We start from the raw sequence: 10171 nt of genomic DNA on the forward strand, positions 1-10171 counted from the left end.
CACTCGGTGGGATAAATATTTTTACTCAAGTATTTTTTGAAAAGTTCTACAATACATATAGCTAGCTGCTTAAAAGAGTTGTCTTGCACTGCTCACTTCTGCATCAGAGGACAAAATAGTAATAAGGCTATGACTAGTGATAAGCGAACGTGCTATGAAAAGGTGGGATGCTCGTGTGCTGTCTGACTTTGGCGTCCTCGAAAAATGTTTGAATCCCCGCGGCTGCATGTCTCGCGGCTGTTCAACATCCGTAACAAATGCATGTATGGACTGTTTGCTAGACAACCCCTGCATGTGTTGCGGCTGTCGAACACATGCGAGACATGCAGGCGCAGGGACTCAAACACATTATTCGAGCATGCCGAAGACACTCGGTTAGCACCTGAGCATGCTCATATGCCACCTTATCCCAGCACGTTCACTCATCACTAGTTACGACCCCTGCATACCAGCCGAGACGCGTGCAGGATCTGTAGGTATTTTGCATATGTTCACTTCTTTAGTATAGGAAACATATGCAGGAGTCTTGGAACGTATGTGGGGGAGAAATACTATCAGCAACGCTAGCCTCTGATGTAAAAGTGGACAGCACCGGAACACTCCTTTAATGGAAAACTTGTCAACTGCACAGTAGCTCAGTGTTAAGACATTATGGATATGTGCACACGATCAGTAATTGCTGTGGGTTTGACTCTGCAGAGTTATGCAGCGTCAAACCCGCAGCGGACAGATGTTACAGCATAGTGGATGGGATTTCAAGAAATCCCATGTCCACTATGCATCCATGGATGCTCACGGATCACCCACAGAGACCTACATGAGGCACATCTTCCCAGACCAAGATGCTAGTCTCTGCAAGATAAATTTCACCCATAGAATATATTGGACTCGGTGAATCTGCATGGTTCAGTGAACACATGCGGATTCACCTGTGTTCAATAGACAGCAGCGCATTGGACATACGCTGCGTCCAAAGCGCTGCCACTTCTAGATTGTGTGCACCCGTCCTGAATATATATTCAGCACATTTTAGTCCAATGCATGGGTCATCAACCTGTGGCATGGGAGCCATATGTGGCTTGTAGGCATTAGTTGCATGGCTTGTGGCTGTCTGCCAGCTTGGTGTGTTAACGCCAGGTTTTGCAAATGACAATGAAGAGAAGGTCTTCAAATGGTGATTGCTGTGAGTTGGTCTGTGCACAGAAGAGCAGATCTGGATGGAGTATACTGATGTGGAGGGGATGATAAATATCGTAAATTGGAGATAGGGATGCTTGAAGGTGGGTGTAGAAGTGATATGAATTTGCTTGATGCAAAAATACCAAAAGGAGGTAAAGTGGGAAACCATGGATATATAATTAATTTAATATACTTCCTATAAGTGGGGATGCGGGGACAGAAGGTACAGTGGGCTTTTATATGGAGAAGCTTTGGCTGTCATTATATCCGGACTGCGGGGCTCTTGGTGTCACTATGGTATAGGGTCCCACTGAATGTGGCTCGCAATCATCTGTCAGTGCTGAATGTGGCTCTCAAGGTAAGAAAGGTTGGGTACAAGTGGTCTAATAGAAGAGATTTATTACAAAAATTACCACATTTTCCAAATCTGACCTCGTTTTGGAAAGCAAGTATCCAAAATTTTGACAAGTCACCTGCTAAGCGATACAAAATTTAATTAATGATTCTAGATAACATTTGATACTTAGTATGAAAGACTTAAACAGTTTTTGGTAGAAAAACAAAGGAAATGAACAGTTAATATTTTAAAGCATATTTGTTAAAGCCAAAGGAAGTGATGCAAATGCACAATTCTACAACTACTGCAATCTCTAACTGCAACGAAGTCTAACAATCCTGCCTCATGTAAAAAAAAAAAAAACAAGAAAAAAAAATACATAGTAATCGTCAACAAGTTTGCATCCAGTAAATACTTTTCTACACATTAATTCATGGCCATCATAAAAAATATTTTGATTTTTTTGTTGCAGTTTTCATATTATTTACAAGTTTTTATTCAATAATAATATTAATTATAATAAAAATAATACTCGTCATCATAAAAAAGCCATCGCCCCCAGCCCTTTTGTTATAATTCAAAAAGGATGGGTCCCCGAATGAGGGTGAAAGGTGCAAAAAGACTAACCCCAGTGCCGAAAGAGTTATTTAACGGAGGAACTAGCACTGCAGCTTGCGAATGCTGCGAGAGATCCTTTTAAACTCTCGTTGGCCTTTCTGCCACCGTTTGACTGAGGTGATGACCAGTTCCCCTTCGAGCTTTTGTCCCATCACTAAATAGGGAGCATTAATGTCATTCATCTCGTCGCAGGTACACTGCAGGCCATCTTTGAGCCACAGTACGGTCTTCTTCAAATCTCTTTCTGTTACCCCATTCAGTTTGTAAATGGTTTTGCTCTTTGTCTCCGGGATGATCTTAGTGTCCCCATTGATGTAGGCGATCTCCTTCACTTTTATCTTCAGAGCTAATAGAGGGGGAGGCAAGCAGAGAGATTGGTGAGAAAGAGATTGGTAGAGACACGTCCATTAGTAGCCACAGCAGACAACCCTAGGGTGGGATGTGTTGCTAATGAAACTGTCAGGCCCTGACACAGTTACAGCAGGTGGCTCCATTTTTAAACCACAAAGGGCATCAAAGTCATTTTATGTCAAACTCTTATGTCTTAACCCCTATAGTGTCTCTCGGGGATTAGTTCTACAGTTACAGCCCCCAATGTGCAGCTTTGTGGAGCTGGCCTGCTCATGGAAACAATCATTAAGCTCTGCACACTCATCCAGCAAATATTTTATGATATTCAGACATGTAACAATGAATGAGGCTGCTTTATACAAGTCTTACCCAGGGACATCATTAAAGGAGCATTAAACTGAAAGTCCATGAGCCTTATAAAACCCACTAATATAATCCACACACATGGATGCTAATGCTCAGAAGGGGGTCACGGGGGCAGACCACTATAGGCAGCTTACACGAAACAGCACATTCATTTCACAGCAGACGGTAACTCTCGGTGCGCTCCTCGGCTACATACAAATGTGAAGAGAAGAAAGTTCTATACTGAGTATATGAGTCAGACAAGTAATATTCCCCAGATTTGCAGCATTATTCTTTGATGACTAACCCATCATTCCTGCCATTATACCTTCATGGGGCTACGTGCTTGTTCAGACCGCACCATCAGGAAAAGGACAAGTTACAGGTCACTGACTGCTAGGCATTGGGGTGATTGAACACCAGATTCCTTTCTTTTTCAAAACATATGACGAAAATGTGGCAGAGAATTACTGTCTATCTACTGTACAGTATATCTGCAATAGCAATCAATTACTACAAGCTTGGAGTGATGATCATTTTTTTCATATCTGTGAAGTGGTATGGAGTTGGTACCGAAAGGCCGTACCTTACATCTAGTGATACTGTTCTCTTTCCTTCTCAGTCTATGTATCTTGCTTCTATCACTCTATTTACAATACCTATTTATCCATCTGTCTACAATATCTATCTTCTCAGTCTATGTATCTTGCATCTATCACTCTGTCTGTCTACAATACCTATCTATATTGTATCTATATTGTATGTGTCAGTCTATCTACAATATCTATCTATCCATCTGTCTACAATATATATTTCTCATCTATCTACAATAACTATCCATCTGCAATATCTATCTATATTGTGTTTATCAATCTATCTACAATCTCTATTTACCCATCTGTCTACAATACCTATCATCTATCTATTCATCTATATTGTAAGTATCCTTCTATCTACAGTATCTATATATCCATCTGTCTACAATATCTATTTATCTATCTACATTATCTTTTCATCTGCAATATCTATCTATCTATATTGTATCAATCAATCTACAATATCAAATGTATACATCTGTCTACAATATCTATCTACTGTAGTAAACATTTAATTTCAGATGCTGCAGAATCTCGTGTTTGAATAAAAGATATTACTAAAGTGACTGATTTATTTCCTACAGGTTATGCAAATGCTGCAATGTGAAATTTTACTTTCAATGTAACCCAATATTTGTTGAACATATGCAGTGGATTGTTCATGAGGTCAAATTTAGGTATAGGGGAATGTGTAAATATGAGAAACTTCACAGTAAAAAACATACAGCTCTGGGAAAAATTATGAGACCACCACTTCAAAACCCTGTCATGGGCAGCCCATTCTCCAGACCTGAACCCCATTGAAAACCTCTGGAATGTAATCAAGAGGATGATGGATAGTCACAAGCCATCAAACAAAGAACTGCTTAAATTTTTGCACCAGAAGCAGTGTGAAAGACTGGTGGAAAGCATGCCAAGACGCATGAAAGCTGTGATTAAAAATCATGGTTATTCCTCAAAATATTGATTTCTGAACTCTTCCCGAGTTAAAACATTAGTATTGTTGTTTCTAAATGATTACAAACTTGTTTTCTTTGCATTGTTTGAGATCTGAAAGCACTGTTTTTTTTAAATTTTGATCATTTTTCTTTGTCAGAAAAAAACCCCAAAATGTATTGGTTGGAAATTCGGAGACATGTTGTCAGAAGTTTATAGAATAAAAGAACAATTTACATTTTACTCAAAAACATACCTATAAAGAGAAAAATCAGACAAACTGAACATTTGAAAGTGGTCTCTTCGTTTTTCCCAGAACTGTGTGTTTGCCTGTGGCATGTGGTACTTGGTGCCGTTTGGATGGTTCTAGAGGGAATTTCATGAATAGCAACTCAATATTCTGCACAGCCCTCATCACCGGCAGCATGTAAATGCCTAATAGTGTACGTATGACTCATTACCAGCCTTATGTGAACAGTGTTAGAGTACACATGACTCCCCATCACTATTGTGTATTCGCCTTACAAGGTATACATGACAAGTTTGTGTTTGGCCAGTTTGCAGACACATTTGTGCACCTGTATTAGAATTGCAAGTTCAGACCTGATCACGGGTCATTGGAACTGCATGAAGCTCAAGTATATTAAATATTCTGGTTTCTTCCTATGTTGAAAAGGGGCTTTGAGCCTCCTTGGGCACCAGGGACTTGTCGGTATATGTGGATCATCAGTAACAGTGTGCATATAACAACTTATACATAATAACTTTCATTTCTATAGCGCCAGATTCAGCTGCACTTAACGAGTGTCTCATCACCAGCATTATGTTTCCACCTTATAAAAATTCATGCAGAAAAATGATGTATATGTATAGAACTGACACATCACTAATAACAAAAATCCATAAAACTGCAGATTAAATGGCTAATAAACCAGATCATATATATGAATTAGAACAAAGTGCATACACATTGCATAGGGTCAGCATTATGTAATTATGCACATCCTACACTTGACTCGTTTCCATTTACTGCAAATAATATATATTATCTATGCCGGTTTTACATAGCAGGAAATGCCTTTTATTACTGTACCTTTCTATACAGTGAAATCCTGTCTGAAAGTTTTCTGCCATTCCTGCATAATAATGACTATGGAAATGTCATTGTTGGAGTACTTCTAATGAGCCAGTCAGCCATTATCCTTTATAAGGGCATTTATATAATAAAATTCCAGCTTGTTTCCATTTGTCAGGATTAATATCCCATACACCCAAGGCCATGCTGTTTCTTACAAGAGCAGTGATTGTCCATAAGTTATGGCTACACTAGAAGTCAACCGTAGACTTATTTTATCATTCGCATCCAACTAATCAACATCTAACATCATCAATCAAGAGCACTGCAGCAAGGTTCTGCTTGTCATTCCTTCCATCCGATTCTGCAGCCGCCTGATTTATGTTACCAATACCTTTTGTTTCCTGTCTTAAAGGACCCAGTGAAAGGTTGGAAAGTGTTGTTTATAAAATCGTCCAGTCTCACGTCAGCTCACATCTACATCCTAATTGCTGGTTACACCGCCTGTATCCAAACATGCTGCACCGGCTGTCAATCACACTACAATAACAAATTATACTGCCAGCTACAACATAGGGATCTCATTCTGCACAGACAAGCCTCATTTGTTTTACCACCAATTAATTCCACCTATATGCTCGGCAGCATATGCCAGGTATAAATATGCTTCGCTCCTCTAATTCTTATTGTTCTTTCTAGCACTTGGTGTTACATTTATGATTCCTTTGTACTGATTCTTGTCTTGGAAATGTTGTTAGTTTGTATAAACAGAGGTTTGTACTTTATCATCATATAACCCCTAATTAAAGGAGTATTGGATAGAGCCAACTGGCTCCGGACTCCATGGCTGATTTATGGATGCAACACATACAGTAATGTCAGCAGACAACGTACATCCATGTAGCAACATGTAATGGCATGTATAAATGAAGAATCGAGGGCCCTCTGTTATGGCAGAAATCAGCATCCAGTCCAAAATGAAGCATATAATAATGTCAGGTATGGAAAGACATCGATAGATATAGATAGGATACATAAGAAAGACAAATTCAATGTAATAGGGCATCAGAAATAGATAAATATGGCAAATATGAGATTAACAATGGTGCAATCAATTGGATAGACATAGATAAATAAGAGATAGATGATGGATGGATGGATAGATAAATAGATAAGAGAGATAGATAATTAAGATATAGATAGATAAGAGATAGATAAATAAGAGATAGATATAAAATCATAAATTATATGACAAGACATATAGTATGTGATATTTGCCAGATAAGTAAACAGATGCATAGAGAAAACACAATTTTCCATATTTACACATATAGAGAACAGAAAGACCACCCTTTTTTATGGCCTCCTCAAAGTGCAGAAGCCTATACCAACATTCTTCCTACTTTCTATTCTCTTGTAATTACATCACAGTGAATCTTCTTACCAAAATCATTTTTGCAGAGATTCTCCACAATGTCATTGTCATCCTCGCTGGCAGTTTTACAGGCGTCACAAACTTTTGGTGCTGTGAACAGACAAGTGTTTTGTTAGTGTTAGAAGGTTTAGTTACCAGTAGGTGGCGCTCAGCACCTGGATGCTTTACCCATCTCCAACATCTTCATGTAACATAAGTGACCTGCTCTAGACTTGGAGCTTCCACATGTAAAATCCTTCTTTATGAATTGCACTAAAAGCCATTTGCATAAACCCTTGAAGCTATGTTGCTAGTGTATGAGAACATCCTATGTTCTGTGTATGGGGCTCCCTTGCCAGTTGCACTCAGCATTTGGCACATACCAGCACATTACTCTGGACATTGGCTTTCAGAGCAGCAGGCACCTCTGTTTCGCCCAGACTGTCTTCTATACTTATTGGAGACAGATGAAGTAAATTATCATCGGATCCATTAGCATCATTGAACATTCACATGGTACTCCATGCCAATAAACTAGAGTGCCTCGTATTCTTTACATTACCTCTTGTCTGTACAGGAGATTAGGCTACGTTCGCATGCCCAGGAATCATCCGTTAGAATGGATCCAGCAGCAATCCGTCTTAAAAAAGGCGGAAACAGCTGAAATCATTTTTTTTTTAACATTGAAGTCTATGGAAAACAGATCCGTTTTTCATTTACTGGACCAGTTTCAAATGGAAGAAAACTGATGGCTCTTTAATGGATCCGTTTTCTGTACACTTCAATGTTAAAAAAATGGATCCAGCTAAAATCTGATTTTTTAAGACGGGCAAAGGTTGAGTCAACATTACTTTTTTTGGCAACGGATTGCTGCTGGATCCCATCTAACAGATGATTACTGGACATGTGAAAGTAGCCTATGGCTGTGTGTCCACATAAACGTTTTTTTCACATTTTTTAAGCATTTTTTCCATGCAAAGATGCTTAAAAAACACATACATTAAGCATCCCATTCTTATAATGCATTCTGCAATTTTTGTGCACATGATGCTTTTTTTCTGTATAAAAAACACATCGCAGTAAAAAATGCAGCATGTTCATTAATTTTGCAGTAAAAAATGCATTTCCAACTATATTCTATGACACTGGGGATGCTCCGGAAAAAAACGCATAAAAAACGCGCAAAAACACGCAAAAAATGCACGGAAAAAAACTAGTTTTTCCTGGGAAGGTGTCCGGTTTTTAGTCAGGAATTTTCTGCATACGTGAGTACATAGCCTTAGGCCAGGTTCACATAGCATTATGGCAGTCCATTTAACACATGTGTTAAACGGACTGCGCTAATGCTACTCTTCTTTGATCGTATTTGTGTGATCGCGTTAGCGCAGCTGCTCCTTCTGCGCTAGCCGTGACGGACCCTCGAACGCTGCCGACCGCGTCCGAGGGTCCGTCACAGGCACAGCAGAACAGGACATCACTAGTGCATGACGATTTTGACATGGATTAGTGATGCGCTAGGTTATGGCCGTCTATGGGGGCGTTAACAGATGCGTTACATTGCGTTAATGCCGCTTTGTAACGGATGCATTAAACGGACTGCCATAACGCAATGTGAGCCTGCCCTAACACTGTTTAATCTAGTAAACGTTTGAACTGTCTTTCATCAACTTTGCCACATTCCTCAAAAAACTGTCCAGGACACTTATGACTTAGTACACCATAAACTCTGGTCTACATCAATGTCCAGAAATGCCTCCAAGATGAACGCTTTAAATTTGTCTGGTGTCTAGCCCGTTTATTTGGAAAATTGCACTAACGAGAAAGTGATCACTTTATGCCTCAGTGTATATGTATAGCTTACGGAATTTCATTGATTCAACTGTATACTTATTTTTGTGCCGCCCACTATATATATATATATATACACACACATACTATATGTGTATTTATTAACTATGTGTATACAGTGTACATAGATACTTTAAAATGCCCCTCAACCACCCATACCTCCTGTAGAAAAAAATCTAAGGATGTTTATTTGTATACTTTCTATATATAACACTCACACACGCTAAAATGCCATATGTGTGTATATAACATTGTGCTATAGAAATAAAATTATATATATATATATATATATATATATATAGTCAGCTTTCTTAGTAAAACAGACAAGAGTACCTCTAAGCTAACATGGGCTGGATGATAGAATGCTCCATGTGGTTCTGTGGTGAGGGCACCTTACCTTCTCTGGTGGCTGGCACATAATCAATGCTGGCTGGTGGGATGCATAAGTCATTGTCCTGGGGGAAACGACTGCACTCCAGCATATCTGGCCATGGGAAGCCAAATGCAGACATGACAGGGGCACAGCTGTCCTTCACCTGCTCACATAGTGATCGGCAGGGCTTGATGGTCTCATCCAGATCATCAATGCACACTGGGGCAAAGAGGGAGCAGAGGAATTTCTTGGTGTCACGGTGGCATTGCTTCTGTATCAGTGGGATCCAGGAGGATGCTTGCTGCAAGACTTCCTTCATCGTCTCATGACCCAGAAGGTTGGGCAGCCTCATGTTGGGGTACTCAATGTCATGGCAAAGAACCAGAGTTGCAGGGATGGGTTTGCAATTGCTCCTCTTATAGGAAAATTCAGGTTGCCCAAATGGAAACAAGCTTTTCACTGAGACCATACAGTCAGTAGCCAGCAGGATGAGGAAGATGAAGTAGAAGGGCTTCTGGCAGCACATGGTGAGCAGTCAGGAGAAACCAAGGCTCCTGGTGAATGGTGAGCAGATTGTGCTCCTCTGGAGAGACAGTGTCAGCCTTCCTCAGGCTACATGCAGATCTCAGCTTCTGGCCGCCTCCACCTTACACCACACTCATCAGATGTTCTGCAAACAACAGTTTTCTTGATTTTTTTTATGCTAGTCCAGGCAGTGGGAGGAGGCTGCTGACAATCATCAGAGAAGGATTGGTCACTGCTTACTTGCTCAGTTGCTCCTTTGAGAATTCTCTTTTGGCAGGACAGCTTTAAAAGAAATGTTAGAGTGCATGTAAAATGTGAACAAAGCCTTACAAAGGGCTCACAAGTGCATTGTCTAATAGAGAAGCAGGCTAGGATTCTATGCTGCTGCAGCAAAGCCTCACACTTCATAAATACATTTACTGATACCTGTAAACTGGATTTGACTCCTAAAGGGGCTGCGGTGGTGTTTGCTGTGAGGCACAGCTGAGTAATTTATGTAGATGCCCTCTTATCATGCCCATTACTCCCATTGTGGGCAGCCATTGACACCTGGGGATGTAAGTGCCTGGTACAA

At 40.0% G+C, this 10171-nt stretch overlaps 1 protein-coding gene across 1 annotated transcript; it reads right to left on the reverse strand.

Annotated features, from left to right (window-relative positions):
- Positions 1-1561: 1561 nt before the first annotated feature.
- Positions 1562-9770, reverse strand: SFRP2 (secreted frizzled related protein 2). The gene is made up of 3 exons (XM_073576391.1): positions 9097-9770; positions 6882-6962; positions 1562-2480 (listed from the first exon to the last, which is right to left on the reverse strand). The coding sequence occupies exons 1-3, from the start codon at positions 9596-9598 to the stop codon at positions 2176-2178; spliced, it is 888 nt and encodes a 295-aa protein (XP_073432492.1). The 5' UTR covers positions 9599-9770; the 3' UTR covers positions 1562-2175.
- Positions 9771-10171: the final 401 nt, after the last annotated feature.

This window comes from Dendrobates tinctorius, unplaced genomic scaffold, assembly GCF_039654945.1.
Source record: "Dendrobates tinctorius isolate UK_male_01 unplaced genomic scaffold, ASM3965494v1 ptg000008l, whole genome shotgun sequence".
NCBI lineage: Eukaryota > Metazoa > Chordata > Amphibia > Anura > Dendrobatidae > Dendrobates > Dendrobates tinctorius.

Bases quoted from the DNA above. Each gene is read 5' to 3' on its own strand.
- SFRP2 (XM_073576391.1), bottom strand. From the start codon at position 9,598: ATGTGCTGCCAGAAGCCCTTCTACTTCATCTTCCTCATCCTGCTGGCT. The intron at 6,963-9,096 runs GTAAGGTGCCCT...GTCTGTTCACAG, and splicing joins TGTGCCAGCCACCAGAGAAG to CACCAAAAGTTTGTGACGCC. The intron at 2,481-6,881 runs GTAAGAAGATTC...CCCCTCTATTAG, and splicing joins TCTCTGCAAAAATGATTTTG to CTCTGAAGATAAAAGTGAAG.